Raw genomic sequence first — 25,016 nt, forward strand, 5'->3', positions numbered from 1 at the left:
GGCATTTGTCTGAGAAACTTGCGACCGTAATGTCGCTAGCGCATATCTACCAAGCAGCTTTCTTTTTAGCAGTACTTCTTCTCACCAGGTTGGAGTATTAGGATAGCAGCGATTTCATTCCCAGATTGTATTCAAAGTGATATCCGGGGACGTCCCGCTTCAACTAGTACTGTGAGATAACTCGGTCCTGAGCATAACTTGTGTGGTCTCTTGGTGCTCTGAATTCTCCACGGCTGCTTCATCGCAATCCGAAGATGATGAAATTGCTTCAATTTGCGGGCGGTGATGTTGGTTCCGGCGTAGAGCAAACAAGTTGGCGGGTGTCTCCAAATCGGGAAAGCTACCGCCGATGGTGGAGTGAGGTGTCTTTGGATAGTGATAATGTTATCGATTCGGTGTGCCGTGACCTATGCCTGTCTGTCTTCTAAAATACGGTACTAATTGATGTCGCGTATTTGTCCCCGGATGCTGTATTTTAAATGAGAATTGCTGGTGTGTGAGTGTCTTTCACGAAATGTTGATGGCTTCGTCGGAAACAGGAGTGGGATGTCGTTGCGCCGAGACCGGGGGATAGGCGGGAGCTTTACTTAAGAGGCTTGGCATCGGATCGACTTGAGCTTGAGTGGTTAACCTGTGAACATCGACTGAATTGTTGTCAAACCTCTTGTCGATCCTTTCCTTTTGTATTTTTCCCAACGTAGGTTTATTGTTGTTACTTTTGAGCATGTGCCGGAGCCGGTATTCGACATCATGAATAAAAACCAATCGCTTACAGCCCGATATTGGTTTGATTGTTAGCTCGAGATCGCTCTTCAGCTTTCCCAGGCGTTTATATACATACCGTAATTGAACCGTTTGCTCTATATCCAGGGCGTAATCTCACCTTGCTCCAGTTGTTTTAGAGTCTTTATGTGCTATATTGAATCTTCTTAATGCCTTTTCAATCCGAACCTAGCCATTGCATCTTGATTTTGTGAAGCTTGGGACAGTTCGGGATAGATCTCGTCCAATATGCTACTTGGCTAGTACCATAGTACTATAACAGTAGGTACTAAGCTAACGAACAAACCAGCATTTTAGGTTGTACAATCGTACAATACCCGCCGCCCAACTGTCTTATCCATCCAAATATCCAACTTCCAAGCGAATGCCAAACATGGGCAACACCAACGCTACACTACATGAACAAACCCGAAACGAAACCTGTCAAGCGAACATTTGTCCATCGTTACACAAAGCATCATAATCGAATCCTCGAGAATGCCTCAGTTTTGTCATGTCGTACACATGCACACATGGATCCCGACCTTGCTTTTCTCAGTCTGAAAGCAATACCACTGCATAAGGTAGTTGGACGGGCACTTGCGCTCCGTGGGGGTTCTCGGTGGGTGTCGCAAAACCAACCCAGCATCGAAGAAAGAACGAATCAACGCCCGACCTTACCTACGTGGGATAAAAATTTGACAACCTGAACAGTCAAAGCTTTCCCCACGTTTTCCTCTCCTCTCCCGTCTTTAGCACTCTGCCCGAATCACATTCTGGTTCGTCGCTCATTGTTCAGTCCGTCGTGGATGGAAACACTGCGTTGAGCCTCTAGTATCCTTGCTCTACTCAGTGCTATCCGGCCGTTCAGTGCTTCCGTTTGCTCTAGGTGACTTCAACTTCCTGTTACAAGTTGTGCACTCTTTCGCTCACACATCTACAGTACTAAAAGGTATCTACGAATAGCAAATAGTGGGTGGGGTAAGCCAGCACAAGCCTGATCCAACCAATCACGGCCCGCATTTGCGCCTTTTGATGATCGAAAAAGGAAGGCGGCCGGCCCGTCAGTTCAGTTTGGCGGCGATCAACAAATCGGTAAGATCCGCACAGTTTGCACTCTACAGTACACTTGAAAGCCCAACGGTGACCCCGCAAAAAGTTGATCGACTCCTCTTTTTGGCTTGGCGGCTCGTTAAAGTGTTGTTAGCCCCACCTCCACTACCTTTCCGCTTGGCGCTAGGTTGGATCGGGGACTAGCGGGAAAGCTTGTTCAGACACCGCTTTTGATATTGGACGGACGGTCGGTCGGTCGGTCTGCTGGTCAGGGTTTCGTGTGACAACTCAAGGGCTGGTTGACGGCAAGACGGCGAAATGGGTTTAGATAGAGCTGTGATGTTATTTGGAGTCGCGCAAGATGTGGGATATGATTACATATTAAGGACCATGAATATTAACGTCCTTTGGATGCTGATGGCGACGTAAGACGGCTTGCGCGCATTTTGATGAAGTGGAGACTTTTTGCGAGTACTTATCCGGGCTGATGACGTTTCAGTCCCCGCACATTCATTTTATACAGTACGCTGCACGCGCAAGGATGTTTTTGTACACATGGCTGACCACAACCAAAGAACTTGACGAGAAATTGATATACGACATTCGAGAGACAAGTTTATAAGTTGTGCTTTCTATAGTCTATATGGCATCGCTCTAGCTAAGCATCCTCTCCTCTGGGTGCTGCCTGTCCTGGGTCGTTATTTACGTCCGCGCTCTTATCTTAAATTGCCTGTTTTGGCTAGAAACTGGTTTGTGCGCCTTGTATATAGAAAAGACTTAAAAATTAATATTGAAATTAATTACAATACAAAGATAGAATAACTTTACAACAATTCTTATTTGCTTAGATTTGAATCTGGCAATTTACCTAAAACAAAAGCCCCTTTTATAGCTAGAGTAGGCGCGAAAAGGAGTATTCCAGCCTGGCGTTTGCTGTGAGAAGAGTGCTGGAGTGACTTGCCAAAAGAGGCAATTCAGGATAAGAGAGCGCGGACCTGGATACCGTTCCCCGCCTGTCCCTCCTCCCCAGGCATGTCCATCTCACAAATATCATCAGTATTACAAGTGTCGCTGGCGCAAACTTCGCACTTCTCCGGTTCACCACTTTCCGTGCGCATAAGAAGGAATGATTGCGCTGCTTGCGTATACGAAGTTTTAATCACTTAAGTGATCGCGGTTGCTGGAGCATTCGAGGTGATCATCATCATCGCATGGGTTTAAGTATAATATTGCTGCTCTTATTGTCTTTTGACTGTGTGAGTACACAGCCAGAGAGCTAAGCCAATGTTTGGTAAGGTACACTGTTCAGGAAACATTTTCGCTGGTAAAGACTAAGTGGAAAATACGAACAACCGCCTTGCACGTTCAACTTCCCGATGTCGCTGGCTTCTAGTTCAGGTCGTCTCACTCGGCTTCTTCCATACTCCCGTTCGCCCGTTCGTGCGCGTTGCTGGAACAGAAACATTTTCGCTGCGTAAAAGAAAAAAAAAAAAAAACGATCCTTCAACTTCCCCATCTCTCAGGCATTCAGACCAGAACACATCAGCCCCCTGCTATGGTTGTCTTCAGTTTGTCCGCATTGCTTAAATATCCGACAACGGCGTACCAGAGAAGTGCTGTAAAATCATTTGACAGTCTGCTTCGAATCGATCATCTCCCGAAAAACATATGACATTGGCGCATCTCGCCCATCTCTTCTCACTCCGTCCGAGGGTTTCCCATCTCATCCCTAGTGCAAGTATCAAAGTACCCAAGAAGAAAACTGCACAGCCTCCCATTGCGAAAACCATACTGACTCAAACAAGGACAAAATCAACTGAATTCAGAGGTGCTCAACGGCTGATCGCGGAACGACACGCAATAGATATAACAATGGTAAGAGAAAATGGATAGGTGAATTTAACTTTTGCCGCGCTGCCCAGGAAGACTTTGGAACAGAAAAGAAAGGGGGCCCAGAGACATGATATGAAGCACTGAAGAGATGATATGAGGCACCGAAGAGAAAGCTAGACTTGTGGATGATGAAGCAGACCCGCATTCGGACCATCATTAGCGACATCACCTCTTGCGCTTCCTGCTCTTATCGAGTGCCGATGAATTTGGGACCGAGCCCAGAACCCCCGCGGGGGCGATTAGAGCGGCCGGCAATAGTGTTGCCGGAGCCGACGCTTCCTCCTTGTTCACGGAAACAGGAACACCCATGTGGCGACCATAGCGGCCCTTCCGGCCGTTACCCTCGTCTTCGCTAATGCATTGCTCGGCAGGAATGCCGGCATCCTTGCATCTGCCGCAAGGTCGTTGTCTGTCACATCCCTTCTTACTCTTACGACACCGTTGGCAGCGTGGCTTGGTAGAGAGATCAGGCTGTTCCTCCTCTCCATGAGGCGCCGAGTAGGCCGAGGTTGACACGACTGACTGCTTGCGGGAGGCAGGCATGGATGCGGGTGTCATAAGAACTGGATTCGCCGATGTCTTTTTGGTCTTCGGCTTGGTGGCCTTGATTGGCTTGGGCTTGCTAGTTGACTGTGAGCGTGCCCTAGAGCCGTTCAGGGAACCGGATCTGGGTTTCGGATTCTTCAAGAGTTTGGGGGCGGCCATCGTGCCCTGCTCTACGCCATCTCCATCCTCGTAGTCGGCGTCATCACCGCTCACTTCGGCGCCATCTTGCGGAACTGCAAAGTGGCTCTCCGTTGTCTGGAAGACACTCTGATTCCCAAACCCATCCGTCTTCGTATGCGCAAGCGGCATCTCGTCTTCGCTTTCGCTCTCGCAGTCGCTCGTCGTACCGGTGGAGCAAGAAACATCTGCTCTACCGCTGAACGTATCATCAAGTGTCGAGCCTGATGATCGCCCATGATTTTTCCAATCTCCCTGAAGCAGCATAAGTTGCATCGCGACGTCCTGTATATCTTTGTCCTCTTCCGATACACAGCTTCTCACAGTAGGGTCAGGTGTGAGCATCGTTCTTTTCCCGGTGGCAGCAACCGAGGCATCATAGCCAATGCTACCGCGGGAGCGACGGTCGTCAATGGCTGGCGTCGCATACGTACTAGAAGCCGCGTAGTGGTTGTGGTAGTTCGGCGGGGTTTGTAGAGGACGAGGGTTGCTGAACGGGTTCTGAGTGGCATTGCTGAAAGGTAGGGGGGGTCGGTGCGAGTCATTATGTCGGATGGGTGAGAATGAGTGATTGGAGGTAGCTGCTGGCATCTGTGGGGGAGCAAAAAGCGGCAATTCCTAGACAAGAGGTGTCAGTACTTGACGACAGCTAGTGAACTCAAGAGCCATGAAAAACTTACCGAACTCTCGAACAACTTGGCGCGCTTCCGACGTCCTCCTTCGACGATGTTTTCAACACTGATGTCGGTGTTTCCGATAGGCTCCTTGTTCTTTCCTGACACCGAGCCCGATGCATCATCTCCACTGCTATAACCATTGACGCCGTCGCCGTGGTCACCATGCATGGTCTTGAAGGACCGAGACCGCTTTTTCTTTCCGGCAATGGCAGTTGAGTCGCTACGACGCCCTCTGGTACCATGGGGAGAGTGACTACGGATTCGTGATGTTCGCAGTGTGGTTCTGGGTGTGTAGTGGTTGCTCTCGTCGTCATCGGCATGGTTGTAGCTCGGTGATAGCCCGCGGGGGTTGTCGATGATGCGGACATGGACGGACTGGTGGTCGACAAAGTTTTCGTACCGGGCAATCATGGTGTTTCCTCGCTCGTCCTCAAAGCTGATTCCCGCGCGCTCATTGTAGTATAAACCGTAGAAATTCTTGACAGTGGTAATGATGGACTCGGTGGCGTCGTGCGGGTAGATTGAAACTCGGAGCGGTATACGGGCTTCGTGAAGAACAAATGTGACTTGCTTGGCTTCGGGTGTCGTGCTCATCGTCCGTGGCGACACATTACAGCTGTTAAACCCGTAGGCGGTCGCCATTGATGCGAAGGTTGTCAAGATGTGCTTGGCTCGCGGCTCTACGGTGAACTAATTGCGGTTAGATTGGAAAAGGTAGGGGTCGAGAGTGATACTGGTTCGAAAAGGAGAATCGAGGTTGGTCAAGTAAACAGAAGGGTAGAGATTGGGGAACGAGTCGGACGAAAGAAGGGGGAAGAGAACGATGAGCGCATGGCCGGTATTTGAAGAACGGCCTACACGATTCCGCCGCGCCGACGATCGACGCAGACACGCAGGCCAACTGTCCCAACTGTACCAAACAAGGAGTAGGAGGGAGCTATATGCATTGACCAAGTAATCGCATAACGCTTAAGAACAGAAAATACTCACCAGAAAGTACGGTAAGGGTGGTGGTGATGGTCAACCGGTGGCTTCGGTCTCGACTCTTGCGCACGCAATATCGGGCGAAGCTTGCAATCGTGAGCGACCGGAGCTCCAGCAGCAAATTGAGGATCAGGGACGAGGCAGCGCGGGAAGCGGGACTCGACTCGAAGATGACTTTGAAAAACGAGAGCTTGATCTGGGCGACACACTAGGAAAGAAAGAGAAAGCGTTGACGAGGTCGAAGGTGGGAGGTGAGTGGTTGAAGTAGTAGGACGACCGGGGGAAATCCGCTTATGTGCTGGGAGAATGGAGGTTTGGTCAACACAAGAGCACGCATGTCCGTTTCGCAAGAAACTGAGTCTGCACTTGCAGTCGGACTCGCAACCCCCCTTCACCACCAGGCCTAGCGGGCCCACTGTGCCCTGCCGGTCTGGTTCACTGCAGGTGCCCAAATTCAGCTGTCTGTAGGTGCTTTGTCCCAACGATGGCCCCGCTGACCAAATTCTACAGCGCCAAATGTTGTCAGCTACAGGGCGGACGTGCATCTAAGGTAGGTATTATTTACGATTAGATATGTCGACTGATGTCCATTGCAGGTTTGCGGGGGGGCTTTTGAAAGAGCCTTTTTGCCTGTTATTTTGTGGCTACCTACCTTATCGCAAAGCTTCTAAGTGCGTAGGTAGGTTCGCGCATGCGCATCGCATTGACCCTTTTGCGAACATGGAAATGCGACAGCGTGGAGCTGGTGGAAGGCGTGGACCCCAGCGGCTCCGTTCCACGTTCTTTCCATTCCGACATGTGCAGTTCTTTACGAGGTGAACGGAAGCACTAACATTACGCCTCTATTTCTCGGTGGTCTCATGTTAGGGCAGTGAACGAGTCGGTATCATACAACGTCACCCGCCGAACCTCCTCCCATCGGGCTACACTGACCGGGACGAATTGCCGTCGCCTTTTATTTCTCGGTAACTTGGACAAACTCCCAGGAAGCAAAGATGAAGACGCGGAATCCACGACTCATAGGTAGCAGATGCATATTGTGCCGACCAGAAGCTCCTCGAGGTTTTGGTTGGCTACGCGATACTTACGTAGAGGTAAACCAGAATCAATTGCCTTATTTTGGGTCGCTAGATCAACGTAGTTGTCTTCCGAGTTGCAAACATTGTTGGAACCTCTTCGGTGAAATAGGTATGCGACCTGGTTGACACTATCTGAGAGGAAAGTTGAATAATCTTAAAGGCTTGGCGCACTACCTACTTCTCGAACCGTGAACCTCGCGATATCCCGATTTCCATCTCTACCACTTTGACCTACCTACGGTTCGTACCAAAGGCAGCTTGACTAAGGAAGAGCTTCAGGCATTTTACAGAGCTAACTTACCGGCGAGAAGCGGTGATGGAAAGCTATAGAGAAACCTCCATGTCCAGCGATGACGACGGGGGGAGGTACAACGGTGCATGCTCGGACACTCCGTCGCGCCGCCGGTCTCTGTTGTTTCCTGTCTGGATGCTGGCGAGGGGTCGCTTTATTTATTGTAGGCAGTTGACATTCGTTACCTATTTACCAAACCGACCCTCCCGTCGCGTGCGTCGAGCGCAGGTGGCCACCAGAAGCCACTGGATGAGGATGCGCCAGATAGCCATGTCGATGACCCTCCAGACAGCCGTCGCGAGCGCTCCAGACAGCGACGAACCAATGGCGTCAGGGCCAGCAGTGCCATCCTAAAAACAGGGGTATGTTGCCCGTCTCACTGCAGGTCTCGTAGGGTTAGTAGACCCCCCTTTGATGCTGCGTGCACCAGCTAAGGTAATCCGAGCATTCGACAGACGACTTGAGTCTTTGCATAAAAATACATCATGTGCGTTCACAGTTAGTCGCCTCGATTGCCTCTACATGTGTATGTAATCTTAGAACTGGGCTGGGGTAGGTCCGTATAAAGGGAAAGAAATACCCGAATTTAGCCAAACGGGGGTTTTCTGAATGACGGGGGTCAACTTTTACACTTATTGCCGTGCCTTTACTTTTACACTGTCGCAACCTGGAGATCCATCGCCAGGGTGGTGCCGCGACCTCTTTAAACGGCTTGGAACGTTCGCTTCTGTTCCCTTTTGGGGCGATCAACTTCTTTGCAACCCAAGAAATACTGTGATACTGCCCGAATCCCACACTCGAATGCGCTTCCGTGCACAAGTGGGAAAGTCTGTCTTCAATCTTCCATCCGTCGCTTCACCATAGGTAGACTGATCAAAGTATAATCAGAAGCTTGATTACTAGAGGTATCCATCACCTGCGTGCGTTTCGCCTTGCGCTCCGTCTTCGCCAGCTTTCCCAGGTTTAATTTCGCCCTCAGCGCTCCCTCTTTTGACCTTTCACGTTCCCTTCTTCCCTGTGCGAACCATTCTGGATCTTCCCGCAACGCCGAGCCCACTCTGCATCCTCTCAGTGGGCCAAACAAGTGCTGGTGGAGCTCTAAAGCAATGGCAGATTGGATGCACGGCAGTGCCCTGGACAAAATGGAGCCATTTCGCTCGCCGTCAGGTGAATTCGTATGACAAGTGGAATGCCGTCCATCGGATGGAAGGTGGGCGAACTTGTCGCTGTCCTGGGTCTTTCCAGATGCCGGAAATTCTCACCGGAGGCTTGACATGTCCTTCAAGACACAGCTTGAAGAACTGAGAGGGGGAAAGAGTCCAAACTCGAGATGAAGGCCATTCTAGCGAAATTTCGGGTACAAGAGTCCATTAGCCATCAGAAACAACGGTTGGCGACAAAGTGACAAACGCCCAATTCTATGTGTAAAAGTCAGGACTCGGAACCACTCCCGCATGTGGTGCAGTGGCATGGCGGCTTGGCCTTTTCGATCGAATTGGCTCCGTCTAGGTTCAGACTTGTCAAAAGTTGCAACACAGTGTCTGCCTGCCCGACGGGTTCACCTCCAGGATTTGACACTCCACGATCAATCCCATTCAAGCTGCTAGGTTTTTGCATTTTTACGATATTCTACCCCAACTCAGTCTCAACGGGGTTGTGAGGACCTTGGCTCGGTTGGCGATTAAAATCCATAAGTTGAGTGGACAGACCGGAGACTGACCTCCTGTGTCCTAGATGCGCTGGCAGAGCAAGAAACGGTTTCAAGTGCACCCCCGGGACCATCTACAAATTGCGCCGAATCATCTCCCCTTGTGAAGAATCACACACTTTTTTTTGTTTCTGGTCATTTCCTCTTCGTCATCAGATAATACGATGATCCAGAATCAACTAAATCAAGAACGATCAAGCTGTTGAAAGCCTCTCCGAGTTGTCTACGCCCATCACCTCAAACCCTCCGACTCTCTCATGACTTCGGCTCCGGTATGCGACGGAACGAAGTACCGTGCCTGAACGTATGGGCTTGTCGATTGATACTGTGTGGCCGCGAAATGTAGAAACATCGCTACCTCTACGCACGTCAGCCATTGCAGAGCGTCTCTCGTGCCCATTTGCCGGGATCGAAGTGTTTTCATTGAGTCGTTCCACGCCAACGTGAAGCTCATGCATCACTGCATTGCTGTGGCCTGCATTCGAAGGCGGAGGTTTTCCTGCGGTCTCCTCTCCGACAGGCAATTATTGCCAACGGTTGTCAGCGAGTCACCCCCCTTGATGAACCATTTGGGAGGTTGGTTTAGACGGCGTTTGAACCCATTTTGTTGGAATCCTCACGGGAACAGGCATGAAGCGAACAGATGGGGTTGTACTAAAAAGGCAACGGTGATGGAAATAACACAAAATCGAGGTTAACCGAGTCACCCCGGGGAGGGTCCAGAACTCGAGATCGGTTCTCTCACGAGCCAGTCGGCAGGCGAGGAAGGTGAGGTTAGCTTCAACACAGCCGAGTCAAAAGCATTGCATATTGTCCGCCGTTGTCTTTGGCGACGGGAACTAAGGATACATGGACATCACCTTCCATAAACTTCCCATTCAGTAAGATTCCGTACATGCTGCCCCTCGTGCATTACAATATATTTTAATCAGGTAGGTAACTGTTGTTGCTGAATACCCTCTCCGGGCAGCGCAGACACCGTACACCTCGAGGTAAGAGCCCCGTGAGGCGCGCATGAAAGTTAGGTACTGGAACTTGAGCGAAAATATTCCGAGAAGCACTGCACCCGATGTTTCTCTGCGTCACTCTTTGACATTTCCTGTTTCCTCTCTGTGCGACCACGAGATCAGTCGTTCCTGATATTGGGTGAGGCCAGCACGTGTAGAAGGCCCTGGCTGGCGCGATCGACACCCCGGGTCAAACCGCCCGAGTGGGAGTCCTACACTCGCAAGATGCATTCCGCACTCATTTTGATGTGAATTCGCCACGTCCAGCGAGAATCAATAAGGTCGTCGCCCACAAGAATCATTATTTCGTTTGAACTGATGATAGCACAAAGGCAAAGTGTTTCGGGAGAGGAGGAGAGTTAACCATGGATAAGAACCGACACTCGACTGGAGAGCAAACAGTGAGATAAATCAAAACCACGGTTACATGTCACCATAATTGTTCATCCGCACTGATGTCTATGTCATGAGAATCGGGGGCATTCAAAGCCGTTGTTTCCTCCTCAGGTCAGAACTAATTGACTTCGGAAGGCGTGTCTCATCTTGTCGGAAGCGACCATGTTTGAGATTTCTGTGTCGGCCGGGCGGTCCATGGTAACAGCGCAAGCCACGAGGTTATACACGCGCGCGCGCGCTCCCGCACAAAGGTCGCGGATGCTTTCAAAGAGGTAAACTGTCTTGGAAACGAACAAAGAACAGTTGCGACGGAAACGCAGAAGCTATTCACCTCTTCGTTCAAGAGTTGTCGTTTCAAGGTGCTGGTGCAATTGCGCGGGCATGTTCACTGTGGTACCGAAAGGTGAAGGGTCGTCAGTCGGGTCAAACCCCTGAATTCCCGAAACGAATGGTCCACAGACAGCGCGCCCCAACAATGTCTCGACGCTGGCGCCGGTTGAATAAGCGGGGTGGTATTTTCGTTTGATCTTGTGTCTGTCAATGATGGAATAGTATCCGACTCGCTTTCATCGAAAAGTGAAAGCTTCTATAGTTTTTATCATGAATTGCCATTGGCATTTCAACTTTGTGACTTGATAGGGGCATGCCAAAACAGAGGCAGCATCGCTTCCCATCAGCCCTACCCATAATGAATTGCTTGAAGTGGAAGCTGACACTTCCGAAAGTTTCATTTCAGCGTTGAATCCTCACATGCTTAGTTGAAGTGTTGCAACTCGCAAGTGCCGCGCGCAAACAATTCGAGGTCTGGGCTCGTGTGTGATCGTATCAAAGCTTCATTCGGGTAATTGAAACCACTGCAGGGGAAAGTATATGACGCTGGAAGTGGAAGTCATCAAGAGGGTTGGGTTCATTCAAGATTCCAACGCTCCCCACTCCGTCATCAGTGGCACGTGCAGCCGTGAAGGACTCGCGTATGAGCGGAGAACCCTGTTACAAAGTGCGACACCGAAGTCTTCGCCATAGCTGTGACTCCGCAACCTGCGAAGAGCAAGATTATGTGGACTGCCTGGCTTGATAATGAATCTTAAAGTATTCGGAAACAAGTGAAATTGAAGTAGCAACTAAATTGCGGATGGCGCGCTGTTTGACCTGTTCGTCGCCGGGCGTTGGTTGACGCGTTGAGCGTGCCTGCCCCGCGCCCTGAGGAATTTGAGCGGCATCCCTCCAATGGGATGTTACGTCATGGTGGGAGCGGGTCCGGAAAGGGGTCGGGGTTGCACAGACCAATCTGGCGGTTTTCAGTTTTGTGTTTTAGTGTTTCCTAGGTTACCCCATTCCTATCGCTGTCAATAAACACACAGTCGCAAGCAAGGGAACTGAACATTCCCAGCACGTCGGGACGCTGCGACCGGCCTTGCAAAGACGTTCGCCCACAACAAACCCCAGCACCTGCCCGGGCCCTTTCCCTTTCCCAACCACCTTATCAACTTGAAAGCCTGTCACGCCCGATTCGTCTTCCTCTTGCGACATCCACAACCTCGCACATCGTGGAGCAAGCACCACTGCAGCCCGAGGATCGCAGTGCACCGCCACAGCTAAAATAGCCTGCGCGTCCATTCTTTATTCAGTCACTCGTTTACTCGTTCAGACGTTGAAGTTGGACTTTTCGGTTTCCTGATATTTTCACGTTCGACTTTTATGCGTGTATATCACCTGCAGGTCGAGGTGAAGTGAGCGTTACGGTTACGGTTACGGCACGCAAGCTCCACCGTGGTAATCTCCGCCCTGGGGCCCTGCCCATCAATCCGTCGCCTGTCCCCATTCCTTCTCCAGGTTGGTGCAAGTTTCGCCCGAACGACTTTGGTCAGTTTGGACCTGTCGCGCCGGCCACCAAGTCTCACCAGTCTCGCCAGTCCAGGAAGGATATCAAGTCCCGGGTCGCAGGTCTTGCTCTTCGCGGGTCGTGCTTTCAACTTCTTCAACACGCACTCCCTTCACTTCCTCCGGTCTGAGGCACTGGGCGCATCGCTTCCCAGTTCTTGGCTACACTTTAGGACTCCTACTTTGTTGGCTGTCGTACAGAGCGAGGCGCTCTACTGCAGGACGGTTCTTTCTTCGCCAGCGCTCACAGGTCCTTTTTAAACCAACAGTCGTTTCCACCAACAATAGCCACCAGCCAGCAGCACCAACGCTTCATCTTCTCCGTTGTCTATTAGAGAACTCGGTATAACTTCCACTTCAGCTATTTGCCATCTGGACCACTTTGACCGTCGACCCACGCTAAGCGCGTCGCGTGTTCAACGTCACCCAGCCTTCACCTTTAATACCATCTCTCAAAGTTCAACCAGGCACCCACTCAGCAAACCATCATCCCGTATCTATTTAGTAATTTCCGTCAAGATGGACGCAAAGGTACGTGACTGAACCTCTTCTTCCCCATCAAAGTTCGGCTTTCTCCTTCCTGATCACGAGTTCGTATTCCACCCCACACCTTATCACAGATTACACATCCCGACTAGGCCACACAATTTACCTTCCCTGCTGCAAATCATTGGAGGCCTTGGTATCACCCCAGGAACTCAGTGGGAATGGGGACCTGTTTTCGTTTGCTTGATATACTGACTGGTACCTTCAATCCAGCCCCAGCGTCATCTCTGGGCTCCTCCCGTTCGATACGGCGATGAGAACATCCCACCCGCCGATCCTATTCACCAACGCAAGAGGTCAGACAGCAATATCAAGGCAATGATGACGGTCAATGGCACCTTGAATGCGCCACCCAAGAGGGCTGCGTGCTTCGACAAGAGCAACATCTCGAAACCACTGGCCCACGGCGGGAACAAGGAGTCGTTCAAGAACAGGGTGAAACCGATGGTCACAACCAGCAGCACTCGGGACCTACGGTCGGACGGCAGGGAGAACAACCGCTCGGCAGTGGAGGAGCATTATGCGCGGCCGACGGCGGCCTCCAAGGCAGCATCACACGGCCAAAAGTATCTCTCGACGGCTCCCCTATCATCCCATACTGCCAGCGGGGCATATGGCGGCATTCGCTCCCACAATACCATCTTGAAACCCTCTGCACCGGTCAAGAAAACGACCAACGTTTACCGCGACAACAAACTCAAGGAGGCGAGCACATCGCATGCGCCCACTTCTTCGTCAGTTGATGACCTTGTTGCGATGGTCGACAAGCATATCAAGAATCCACGTCACTACAAAAGCCAGCCGCAACTCAAGTCGGACCAGCAGCATACCCTACACCGGAATCAGAGCAGATATATGCCCGATTACGAGAACCTGAATGACGTAGAGGATCACGACGATTTGGATGACGATTTCGTTGAGTCTTACGAGGACGCGGTCGAGCAACTGTCCAGAGATCTTGATATTCCTGCAAACACCGATGCTGCGCCTGTTGTCCATTCAAGCCACATGTCAATAGCCCAAGCCAGCTATGACCTGGTGCCTCATGGTGCACCGCTCGCTCCCTCGAAGCCAGTCAGGGCCCTTCCCATGCCCCCCAACATCTCTGATCCCGAAGAGTATTCTGAGGACGACGACGATCAAGACCTCTATGAAGACCAAGGATATACAACCGCCCACTCTTATCGATCTCATTGCGATAATACCACAGGAGGACCTACCACACTAGTCGCGCCCAGGATGACATCGGACATTGAGAAGGAACTCGACATCGCAAAGGCGTGGGTTTTAGAGCATCAAACGGAAGATGAGGTTGAGGAAGAGAATTGGGATGTGAGCATGGTAGCCGAGTACGGTGACGAGATCTTCGAGTACTTGCGCGAGCTTGAGGTAGGATACGTCGTTGATGCTTTTTCTATATCGCCGTAACGCTAACCAATCGTTGAATTAGGGACGGATGCTACCAAATCCACACTACATGGACATCCAAACCGAAATCCGGTGGTCCATGCGATCGGTCCTTATGGACTGGCTAGTACAGGTCCACCATCGCTTCAGTCTTCTCCCAGAGACCCTTTTCCTCACAGTGAACTACATCGACCGCTTTCTTTCAGTCAAGGTTGTGTCGCTGGGCAAGCTCCAACTTGTTGGCGCGACTGCCATTTTTGTCGCAGCCAAGTACGAGGAGATCAACTGCCCCTCTGTACAGGAACTAGTGTACATGGTGGATCAGGGATACTCCGTTGAGGAGATTCTAAAGGCGGAGAAGTTCATGCTCACCATGTTGAACTTCGAACTTGGGTGGCCAGGCCCGATGAGTTTCCTTCGCCGCATTAGCAAGGCCGATGACTACGATCTAGAGACTCGGACTCTTGCAAAGTATTTGCTCGAAGTGACTATCATGGACGAGCGGTTTGTGGGCTGCCCTCCGAGCTACCTTGCTGCTGGGGCTCATTGCCTCTCCCGCTTCTTTCTGGCAAGGGGACCATGGGTAAGTCCTCCTCTCATCATGACATGATTGATTGAAAACTTACACGTAACAGACACTCGCTCATGTCCATTTTTCCGGCTACACGCTGGCTCAACTGAGGCCCCTCATCACTACCATCCTCGAATGCTGCCAGGAACCACGCAAACATCACGGCGCGGTATACGACAAGTATTCTCATCAGAGGTTCAAGAGCGCGTCTACTTTCGTGGAAACCAAAATTGCGAAAGGTTTCGTGTTGCCGCTTCAACTCAACGCTTCTATCAGCGCCAGTGCGCAATCATAAACTTGCATGCCTTCCACTCATTTGCTAGGGCATGGATCTTGGACGATGGAAACATGCTGAGGCTGAGGCGGATCATTAACGGCATTGTTAGAGAGAAACCGCAACGATAGCGACCACTCTCGCTCATAATATGTCCATTAGAGGATATGTACGGACAGTTTTGGCGCTGCTTTATCAACAACGGCAGCACCTGTTTCGTACCCCGGGCCCATGATTAGCATATTCTCCTTTCGGACATCCGGTACTGCGGCTTATAGACTATCCCGGCGCTGTCCGATCTAATTATTGACGCTCCACGGGCCCGGTGGTACCATGTTTACGCGAAAAGAAGAAAAAGACTACCAAAAGGGAAACAAAACGTTGATGATGAAGCGACGAAGTACGACATCTTTTCCCCGTTTACCTTTGCAGGTTCTCTTTGCCTTGATAAAAGGTTCCGTTCTCATTTGCACTTGCGGTGTCGTTTTCCACCACAGGTTTTTGGGCAAATTGCCCCTTTTTCTCAGCGGCGTTTTAAAGGAGGTTGGGATTCATGCCGCTCCAACTTTTCCAGGCGCGGTGTTGGAGGCAATCGTCATGCATGGTCTTCTAAGGCTTTTACATCAGGTTAGGGTTTCAGGCGAAAAAAAAGGCAGCTCATTTACAAGGAAACTGGAACGGCGTCTGCTTCAGGGATTCACACCAGAGCGGGATGGATGGGTGAACGGACGGTCGGTCGGACAAGGGGGATGGCGTCGGTGCAATGGACATGATATCTCAACGAGCTTTAGACTTAATTGCAAGTGCATGGTCTTCTTTCCCATGTTCTTCCGGCATTTTATTGTATAGCTTGTTTTATTTATCTTGCTTTGCGATAAAGGCGACAGCTCGGAGCAGCTGAAAAGGGATGGTTCGCATTTTCTGTTCATCTTGCATTTTTATTTTATCGCCTTGGCAGAAGTCGTTGAACACGCCGGGCACGAAAATGGTAGGAAGGAAAAATGGAACTGGGTCAAAGTGAGGAGGACAGCAAAGCATGATAGCATGTTCATGATGTTCTTCTTTGGCTGTTTCTCTCGAAATGCCTTGAGTTTCTTTTTCAACTCTGCGCCATGTCTGGTGTCGGCGAAAAAAGGATTTACACCCAATAGGTGCTAAGGTACTTGATCAATTGGGAAGATGAGCTGGCAGAGCATCATTCCGGGTTGGTACTATCAGCATGGCCTTTAGACCGATAGTCTTACTTATACAAGATGGGTTCTGTAATTCGTTGTTCTGCCGGATGACCTTGTTCCTGGGATGATTAGTTTGAGTGAACATCTTCCTCGTTCCCCAACGCACGTTCGATCTAAGGAACGAAAGAGGTCATATGATTCGTTTCTGAACTCAAAGACAGTAACATAATAACATCAACAGATTCGACGCTGCCTTCGGAGAACGTTTGCTCCTCCGCTTGAGCCACGAAGCAAACAGTGAGCTAACTCCACTTTTATAATTTACGATACTTGAGATGATAAAACGTCGGATTACGGTGTATATTTACTTTCTGCAATGCGGAAGTCGGCAGTTCGTCCCACCATTGTGGTCATCCTGATTGCATACATACGCGCTCTTAGATACCGAAATTTGCAACACGCTTGTTCTTTTGATATTTCTATTCGGTATCAGTCAAGTTTTTCCGAGGTCATCCATCACATGTGTCATAATGGCATTCTTGGCTATTTTCCCATGCAATATCGGGTCGATCAAAAGCGGAATTGGATGATCACAAACCCTCGGCGCCAAAGTTCGATGAATTCACACAAAGTGGATTGTTGATGATGGTGGACGGCGGGGTTCACGATGGAGTCATTCTTTAGGGGTGGGGCTTCCGTTAACTTTCATGGGTGGGGACGAGACCGGAGCGGAGTGGCTGGGGTGGAGTTCGTGGATATTTCCCAGGTTGAGTGGAACCACCGCTTCATCCGCTCAAAGGTTAAAGTTAGGTCCAAAGTTGGGTTTGCTTGGCAAGCGGAAGGGCCGTAAGTGTAAACTCGGAATATCAACGGCGGGAGTGATGGACCTGGCCGAAGCCCGGCCTGGACCGCGGCTTCGATGCTTGGAGTTGAGACGGACTGGAAAGGAAAAAGGAGACAATTTGTTGTGTGTGCGTAAGACCTTCGTGGGTGTTGTGTGACTCGACGGTACCTGGGATGAACAAATCTCGGGACGGCAGGGGCAATCAATCGTAACGGAACGGCGGATTCGTGAAACAGAGGAAGGCACGGCAGGAACCTTCACCAGAATTTGGATCTGGCAACCGGAAAGCCAAGAAGGGGGATGAGGTCTCGGCCACACGTAATTTATAATTGAAATTTTCTTTTGCTTCATTTTTCGTCAACCACCTCATTGCGCGATCGCATTCGCATCTCCAGAGGTCCCCCACCTTCACGACAACAACCACTCCGCATCTCACTCTCTTCCATCTACACTCGCTCTGGAGCGTTACCTCAGTTGTTACGGCAAAGTCATACATCATTCATCACTCTTTTATCGTTGAACAATATCCCAAGCCGGAGGGTTGTGGTAGTCGTGTCGCGTCTCCCTCACCTCACTCTCACTTCGCCAAGGGTCCCAGACTCCAGAGACCTCAAAGCGCACCCGTGGCCTCAGCTGTCGTCGGCAGGATTACCCGCGTGACGAGTTCCGTTTTTTCCTCGATCGAACCGGGGTTTATTTACTGGGTGCAGTCTTCGCCAGCGATCCCCCTCTTCCCCGCCGTGGGCCGTCCAACCGTTGCTCCGTCGCATTGGGCTGCCGTCACATCGTGTCCAAAAAAAACTGGCTCCGTATCCGCTACGGCCTGCGGTCCGCCTGCGATATATCCCGAGCTCGGCCTGCACCTCCACGAGTCCACAGCGCTGTCTCGTCCTCTCTGTCCCTCCGTTCGTCTCCAGCCTCGAGGATTCTTGTAACCCCATCCGAGGCCCCAGATCCGATACCCTGAGACCCACCCGCGCCGACAACTTTGAGGTGCAGCCCCAGTGCGTGTGCGACAATTCGCGACGCATTTCACCAGCCGCAAGCCCGCAACCTTGACAGACGCAAAAGCTTTGACTCTTCGCGCACAAGATCGTCCCCTGCGTCGCATACCTGCTCTCTGCTTGTACAAAGTACCCAGCCTGTCCGCGTACCGCGTAGAGCGCTTCACTGCCACACAGAGTCGCCATGTCCACAGCTGCGGTTAAGGAAGCGGTCAAGGAGACCCTCATCGGCTCCGATGAGCACGCCGCCGCCGGCCAGGTGCAGCCTACTGCTCAGACCAAGGCGCGTTTCACTCGCTACGCCGTCCAAGATTCCGAGACGGGGGAGCTCTTTTTGGGACCTGATCAATTCATCGATGCCGTGGCCCCGCCTCATGAGGATTACGTGAGTCACATCCCAAGAGATTCTGACCTTATTCTCACTTGGCGACAAGTTGACTAACTCGCGCCCACCTTCTCGAAATGTAGCATAAGATCCAGCGCGAGCAATACAGCATCCTATTCAGCGTCGCCGACCGAGCGAACAAGGGCAAGGTGACCCTCTCCGACTGGACATATTTCGAAAACTTGCTTGAAAAGCCCGATGCCGAGTACGAGATTGCCTTCCGCCTGTTCGACGTCGAGCGTCTCGGTACCGTCAAGTATGAAGACTTCCGTCGTCTTTATGAGCTCAACAAGGGGCCCGATAGCATCCCGTTCGACTGGGATTGCGAATGGGCCAAACTGTATATCGGTAGCAAGACTAAGAGGCACAACCTGGACTACCAGCAATTCTCCCAGATGCTTCGTGGCCTCCAGGGCGAGCGCATCCGCCAGGCTTTCCAGTTGTTCGACAAGGATGGCGATGGCTTCATCGAACCCGAGGACTTCGAGCGCATCATTATGGAGACCTCAAAGCATAAGCTCTCCGACCACCTCCTCGAAAACTTGAACACTCTGTGCAACATCTCGCAGGGCAGCAAGGTCTCGTATGCGAATGTCAGGGCCTTCCAGAACATGATTAAGGAAATGGATCTGGTTGAGCTCATTATCCGTAAGGCTTGCGAGAAGAGCCAGGACGGCAAGATCACTCGTACCGAGTTCCTCAACCAGGCGGCCAAGATTACCCGCTTCTCCCTCTTCACCCCAATGGAAGCGGACATTCTGTTCCACTTCGCGAGTGTTGGAAACCCCTCCGGCCGACTTGGTCTCGAAGATTTCGCCAAGGTTCTTGACCCTACCTGGAGGAACCGCCATGTCGCCGAGGCCAGACTTCTGCCCAAGATTGCCCAGACAAAGGGCCAGCAGTTTGCCCACCAGGCGGGCGAGTCGGCTTACAACTTTATCCTCGGCAGTTTATCTGGCGCCTTCGGTGCCTTTATGGTCTATCCCATTGATCTGGTCAAGACAAGAATGCAGAACCAGAGAGGCGCTTCGCCCGGAAGCAGACTCTACGACAACTCCATCGATTGTTTTAGAAAAGTCATTCGCAACGAGGGCTTCAGGGGTCTTTACTCGGGTGTCCTTCCTCAGCTTGTTGGTGTCGCGCCCGAGAAGGCTATCAAGCTGACTGTCAACGACCTTGTTCGTGGTGCATTCACTGATAAGCAGGGCGACATCAAATTGATGCACGAGATCATTGCTGGTGGTACCGCTGGTGGCTGCCAAGTCGTAAGTTCTCTTCGAGTTTCCTCTGTGTTAGCTGTCGACAATGCTAATTGTTTGCGTGTGCAATAGGTCTTCACCAACCCTCTGGAGATTGTCAAGATTAGACTGCAGGTCCAGGGCGAAGTTGCTAAGAGCGTTGAGGGGGCTCCTAAGCGCTCCGCCATGTGGATTGTCCGTAACTTGGGCCTAGTCGGACTGTACAAGGGCGCCTCTGCTTGCCTCCTCCGCGATGTCCCATTCTCGGCCATTTACTTCCCCACTTACTCCCACCTCAAGAAGGATCTCTTTGGCGAGTCACAGACCAAGAAGCTCGGCGTTCTCCAGCTTCTCACGGCCGGTGCCATTGCCGGTATGCCCGCTGCTTATCTTACGACACCCTGCGACGTCATCAAGACTCGTTTGCAGGTCGAGGCCCGTAAGGGTGACACGCAGTATACTGGTCTCAGGCACGCCGCTAAGACTATCTGGAGGGAGGAAGGCTTCAAGGCCTTCTTCAAGGGCGGCCCTGCCCGTATTCTCCGTTCCTCGCCGCAGTTCGGTTTCACCCTTGCCGCTTACGAGCTTCTCCAGGGTGTCCTGCCTTATCCTGGACAGAAGGCCGAGAGGATGCACCAGGGCGTTGCTGACGCTGTCTCCTTGGTGCAGGACAGCGTGGCTGGTGACAGCCCGTACACGAGGTCCCGCAACGCTCTCAAGATCCTCCTGGATCTTGATGAGCATTTTGGTCGCGTTAAACTTGATGCTAATGCGGCTGGTTGGAAGGCTCTGCCCACATGGATGCAGAACCCTCCCAAGACCGCGTAAGGTGGCACTTACGAAGCGTTAGGACCCAACCGCTATCGAAGCTGGTATGGGGGTTATGAGTGTGGCAACTCAGCAGATTGTCGGTAAATGCAGCTGGCAACTGCATGAAAAGAGGTGACCGAACGGGTTTCCGTTACCGGCCTCTATTCCGTTACACTTTATTTGGTCTCGATCAAATAAACCCCATGGCACTCATCGAACGCCTGTGGCAGGGCTAGTTGCGCAAGCTCCACCGACGTTACGCAAATGCACACTACGCCGCCTGAGCTTGTGCGAGTACACCATCACGGTGACCATCTCCCTCCCCTTCATTTATCCTTCATTCTTAGTTTCGGCATATACTTTAGAACGATATTGGATTTGGGCACAAGATCAGACAGGGGTTTAGGTGCACTGTTAGACAAGATGGTGGGGAAAAGGATTCTCATGATATCAGTTCAGCGAGCATGGAGTATGAGAATACAAAACATGAGGCGTTCAAGGGAGAAAAGGGCGATATGGGGTGGTGGCGTGTTTTCATTTTCAGTCGTTTTTTGTCAGATTTCCGTATATGGTCGTATTTTGCACATGCCAATTTTTGCAGCGAAATGCTTAGGTTTTCTTTCACTTGCTTTTCTCAAACTTCGGACTCGTGTTCATATCGGAGACTGCCTTTTGCCCTTTCCCGCTTCCAAAGTTTACTTAGAAAAGGGGGCAAGGAAACGGATCTGTATCTATGTAGACATAGCTTCCGTTTTCTTCGGTCTTTTCTACTCTCGCGTCTTCTGCCCATCATTCTCTCCTCGGCTCCTGTCATCCTCTGTTGGTATTGGCTTATAGAGTTTGACTACCCTAGAGCAATCAGATATCTTCACAGTTCACAACACCTTTTCTTGCGTGGGATAGAGAAAAAAGTCATTAGGGGAGGGTGGGAAGATAAACAGCTAGTAGACTAGGTAGAGACAGAAGCGTGTGTCTTACAATGAAAATCTCTCCTCCATCCTCAAGCTTTGTGCTCATGTGAATAGTAGGTGAGGGGCATGTCTTAAGCATATGCTGAGATCACCAATTGAAACCTGCGTAACTGTCTGTCTGGGTAACAGTTACACTACATAGGCAAATGTTGCGGTTATAACAACCAATCAGCGGGTTTAGCTCAGTTGGGAGAGCGTCAGACTGAAGTCCACTTCACTCATAAATCTGAAGGTCGTGTGTTCGATCCACACAAACCGCAATCTTTTTGATATTTTCTATACCTCAAATTCGTTTCTTTTCTTTTTACATTGAATTTTTATTACGTCTTGCTTTTCTTCGTGGCTCTTGGCTTCTTTCAACTGAGACCCTGGATATATATATTGTCTTATCACGCTAAACTATTTACATAGTCTACCTACCCAGTGGGTATGCGGTGCTGCTTCCGTTCTTAGTCGGTGGGGAAAAACCGTACCGTAGCCGGATGAAAACCCTCCGCTTCTCTATTGCAACGACGCCGTGTCGACGCCGTGCCTTCGATGTTTATCTTCTTCTCGGTATGACCTCACCGTCGATCTTTGATTCCGCTGCGTGGTTCCCGACCGTGCTCCCGCTCTCCAGAATCAAAGATCAATCTGAACTCCCCAGTAGCTCTTCTGCTTCCTTCGCTTGTTCGATCTTCACTGCCAGCTTGTATGTACTCCTGCAGCCGTCCTAGTCGAGATCCTGGATAGATAAGATGTTTGAAGCATTTTCTTAGGTTACAATTTTGGCTCGGTGACATATTCCTTTCCTTTATTTGTCAATCAATAACTTCTTGACTTCATCATTCCCAATGTCTCTTTCTATCAGTCAATTGGCAAACCTTTCCCAAGTAGTCTTAGGTATGCATTTCTTACCACCGCTACATTTTAAACATCACAAACCCGGACATCACTCGACGAACCCGTCTTGTTTCTCCAATTGTTCACTTGGGAGGAAAGATACATTCAAAAGCAAATTTGATTATTAGGAATCTCCAAAAAGTAAATCAATGTGCAAAAAGCATACATGACCACTAACTGTATGTAGCAGAACATCTCAGCTGACCTTCGGACACATTGTAACTAGTTTGGTGGTTACCGTCTCCTCCGATTTCCACGACGCCTCGCTACCCGTGCTCAAAACCGGTGATACAGGACTCAATTCCTGCGAAACCGCGTCACACTCAATGGCGTTGACAGACAATGCATTGCCTCTCTCCGAAGTTTCGTTTGCCTCCGTCAGATCCCCTTCGTCCCACCGACTTTGGCTAGAAGACGTATACAGCCAGCTCCATGAACCCCTTCTCTTGCATTGTGCCATCGCCATAACCATCGGCCTTGTCGGGGTTGAACCGATAGTAGGCGGGCCGTCACCTACTTTACCTTTTGGGGACACAACACCTTGCAGGTTCATCATCTTCCTCGGGGATTGCTTGCAGAAGTGCTGCGCCTCAACGTCCGAATCCACCACGTCACTCTTGCCGCTGCTGTCCGATTTCGTCAATCGTAGGCGCCCGAGGCACCAAAAAGTAGAAATCCGGTCGAAGAACGGCTTAAGAGTCATGCAGCATGCCACAACAACGGCACCGTTGACCTCTGAGCAAGTGAGGTAGGCGATGCTGACGTTGTCAAAGGTGAAGTCTGGTCGAGAAGCCTCGGCGACGAGGTCCCAAAGGCGGATGGTGGATACTAGGCAGACTCTGTTGTTTCGATGAGAGGGTGATTGTTTGGTTAGCAGATTCTCTAATTTCTAATCTTTGCTTGGGGGGGGGATAGAGGGAGAAAGTCACGAAACAGATAGACTCACAAACCACCCAACCCCAGCACCAAAAACAGCACAATCTTCCTTCCCCACCCAACCTTCAACTTCACCAACACCGGCAACGGCAGGATGTACAGCAGCAAGTCCGTCCCGATGTGCAGACCCGTGTTGGCGTACCAATATGCCACTCCCCTACACCTGAAGGGAATGGAAACCGATGCGGGATCCCAAAACGCCCACAAAGGATCGCAAGCAGTCACCACCGTGTACAGAGTCCACACCCCGTTTGTGGCGACCACTATCCCGAGGATCAGGTAGACGAGGTATCGTGCGTGTTGGTAGGAGAGGATGCGGATGTAGAGGAGCAAAATGGAGATCTTGGTGAAGAGGAGGGAGAGCATGTAGTAGAGGATTGTATACCAGCCTGCCTGATTAAGGAGATCCGTACAGGGTTGTGTCAGCTTCGTTGTATTAGGTACACTTGGAAGACACTCACTCCGTCGGAAACTTGGGATGGAGGTACCGATCGATACCCAGAATGGCAAGAATGGTGAAAAGAAGATTGGCAAGAACGAAAGGAAATAAAGAGGTGCGTACCTTTCCCATCGGAATAACCAAAGCGGGATCAACATCCAATGCGTGTTTGCCTAATCCGTAGATGGCTTCTGTCATGGTTGAAGGAAGGTCGACCCGTCAGTACAATGTGCACCTTCTCATCACCATCAATCTGCTCCATCCCCCGCCTACTTCTTCTCTCTAAAATCTCCAGGAGAGCAAAAAAAAAAAAAAAAGGAAGAAACAAATAAAATAAACATACGCTCAATCAACCCCCCGCTAGTCAACCCACTCATCACCAACGCCACCAACAGTACCCAGTCCTCGGCTCCCAGAACCTTCCCCTTCAAAAGAAACCCGCGAGTGTAGAAGCGAAGACCGACGAAGAGGGCCGAGAGGGACCATGTGATGACGGCGCAGGCGATGATGCTTGACTGATGGGATTCTTTGGGGTTAGAGATTAGCTGGGGAGGTGAGATTTGTGTCCGGGATGGCATTGTAGAAAGAATTATGTTGATGTTGTTGGAAGGTTGTGGGGTAAAGGTGTCTCTCCTCTGTTGAACAGAGACTATGAGCAGAGATGGTGATGACAACTGAGGAAGGGACATGGGATGGGTGCTTTCTTAAATGCCCGCTTCTTGGGGAACTTTTTTGTGCGTTCACTATTCATGAGGTCCACTACAACTTCATGGAGGAGGTGAAGGTATGATTGTGTCGGTTTCTGAGGACCTGTCATCATTTACCGAATCTTGAAATTATTCCCTACCAAGAGATATTATCGAGCAGTGCACAGTAGGTAGGTAGAGGGAGGTGGTCGTGGTGATGGTGGGTGGGTGAACTTGATACACCTCCACCGGGTCTACTCTGGCCCGACCAACCCAACCAGGCTACTCACGCGCACCGTATTTTCTGTAAGTGTGTCTGGTTTCCCATCCGTGCTTGCAGGAATGTGATCACTCGCATTTACCCTAGATCACCCACCCACCTACCGTTGGGTT

The 25,016-nt window shown here is 50.8% G+C and overlaps 4 protein-coding genes and 1 non-coding gene across 5 annotated transcripts; 3 read left to right on the top strand and 2 right to left on the bottom strand.

The window, feature by feature from the left end:
• Window positions 1-3,873: 3,873 nt before the first annotated feature.
• Window positions 3,874-5,750, bottom strand: SMAC4_03943 (uncharacterized protein; the record flags this gene model as incomplete). Its single annotated transcript, XM_003348049.1, has 2 exons — window positions 3,874-5,049; window positions 5,112-5,750. The coding sequence occupies 2 exons, from the start codon at window positions 5,748-5,750 to the stop codon at window positions 3,874-3,876; spliced, it is 1,815 nt and encodes a 604-aa protein (XP_003348097.1).
• Window positions 5,751-11,969: 6,219 nt separating this feature from the next.
• SMAC4_03942 (uncharacterized protein) lies at window positions 11,970-16,591 on the top strand. The gene is made up of 4 exons (XM_003348048.2): window positions 11,970-12,986; window positions 13,215-14,390; window positions 14,452-14,991; window positions 15,044-16,591. The coding sequence occupies exons 1-4, from the start codon at window positions 12,975-12,977 to the stop codon at window positions 15,272-15,274; spliced, it is 1,959 nt and encodes a 652-aa protein (XP_003348096.1). The 5' UTR covers window positions 11,970-12,974; the 3' UTR covers window positions 15,275-16,591.
• Window positions 16,592-18,346: 1,755 nt separating this feature from the next.
• Window positions 18,347-21,597, top strand: SMAC4_03941 (uncharacterized protein). Its single transcript, XM_003348047.2, has 3 exons — window positions 18,347-18,661; window positions 18,745-19,926; window positions 19,993-21,597. The coding sequence occupies exons 1-3, from the start codon at window positions 18,461-18,463 to the stop codon at window positions 20,725-20,727; spliced, it is 2,118 nt and encodes a 705-aa protein (XP_003348095.1). The 5' UTR covers window positions 18,347-18,460; the 3' UTR covers window positions 20,728-21,597.
• A 254-nt stretch (window positions 21,598-21,851) lies between these two features.
• Window positions 21,852-21,940, top strand: SMAC4_13248. The gene is given in 2 exon segments: window positions 21,852-21,888; window positions 21,905-21,940. It is a non-coding gene; the product is annotated as a tRNA-Phe (tRNA).
• A 723-nt stretch (window positions 21,941-22,663) lies between these two features.
• Window positions 22,664-24,799, bottom strand: SMAC4_03940 (uncharacterized protein). Its single transcript, XM_003348046.2, has 4 exons — window positions 24,281-24,799; window positions 24,061-24,128; window positions 23,509-23,891; window positions 22,664-23,401 (listed from the first exon to the last, which is right to left on the bottom strand). Exons 1-4 carry the CDS (start codon window positions 24,624-24,626, stop codon window positions 22,759-22,761), a joined length of 1,440 nt encoding a protein of 479 aa, XP_003348094.2. The 5' UTR covers window positions 24,627-24,799; the 3' UTR covers window positions 22,664-22,758.
• Between the last annotated feature and the right edge of the window lie 217 nt (window positions 24,800-25,016).

Source organism: Sordaria macrospora, chromosome 2 (genome assembly GCF_033870435.1).
Source record: "Sordaria macrospora chromosome 2, complete sequence".
Classification (NCBI taxonomy): Eukaryota; Fungi; Ascomycota; class Sordariomycetes; order Sordariales; family Sordariaceae; genus Sordaria; species Sordaria macrospora.

Bases quoted from the DNA above. Each gene is read 5' to 3' on its own strand.
- SMAC4_03942 (XM_003348048.2), top strand. The intron at 14,391-14,451 runs GTAGGATACGTC...TCGTTGAATTAG, and splicing joins AGTACTTGCGCGAGCTTGAG to GGACGGATGCTACCAAATCC. The intron at 14,992-15,043 runs GTAAGTCCTCCT...TACACGTAACAG, and splicing joins TTCTGGCAAGGGGACCATGG to ACACTCGCTCATGTCCATTT.
- SMAC4_03941 (XM_003348047.2), top strand. From the start codon at position 18,461: ATGTCCACAGCTGCGGTTAAGGAAGCGGTCAAGGAGACCCTCATCGGC. The intron at 18,662-18,744 runs GTGAGTCACATC...CTCGAAATGTAG, and splicing joins CCCCGCCTCATGAGGATTAC to CATAAGATCCAGCGCGAGCA. The intron at 19,927-19,992 runs GTAAGTTCTCTT...CGTGTGCAATAG, and splicing joins CCGCTGGTGGCTGCCAAGTC to GTCTTCACCAACCCTCTGGA.
- SMAC4_03940 (XM_003348046.2), bottom strand. From the start codon at position 24,626: ATGTCCCTTCCTCAGTTGTCATCACCATCTCTGCTCATAGTCTCTGTT. The intron at 23,892-24,060 runs GTACGCACCTCT...CTCCTTAATCAG, and splicing joins TGGTTATTCCGATGGGAAAG to GCAGGCTGGTATACAATCCT. The intron at 23,402-23,508 runs GTGAGTCTATCT...TCGAAACAACAG, and splicing joins GTGCTGGGGTTGGGTGGTTT to AGTCTGCCTAGTATCCACCA.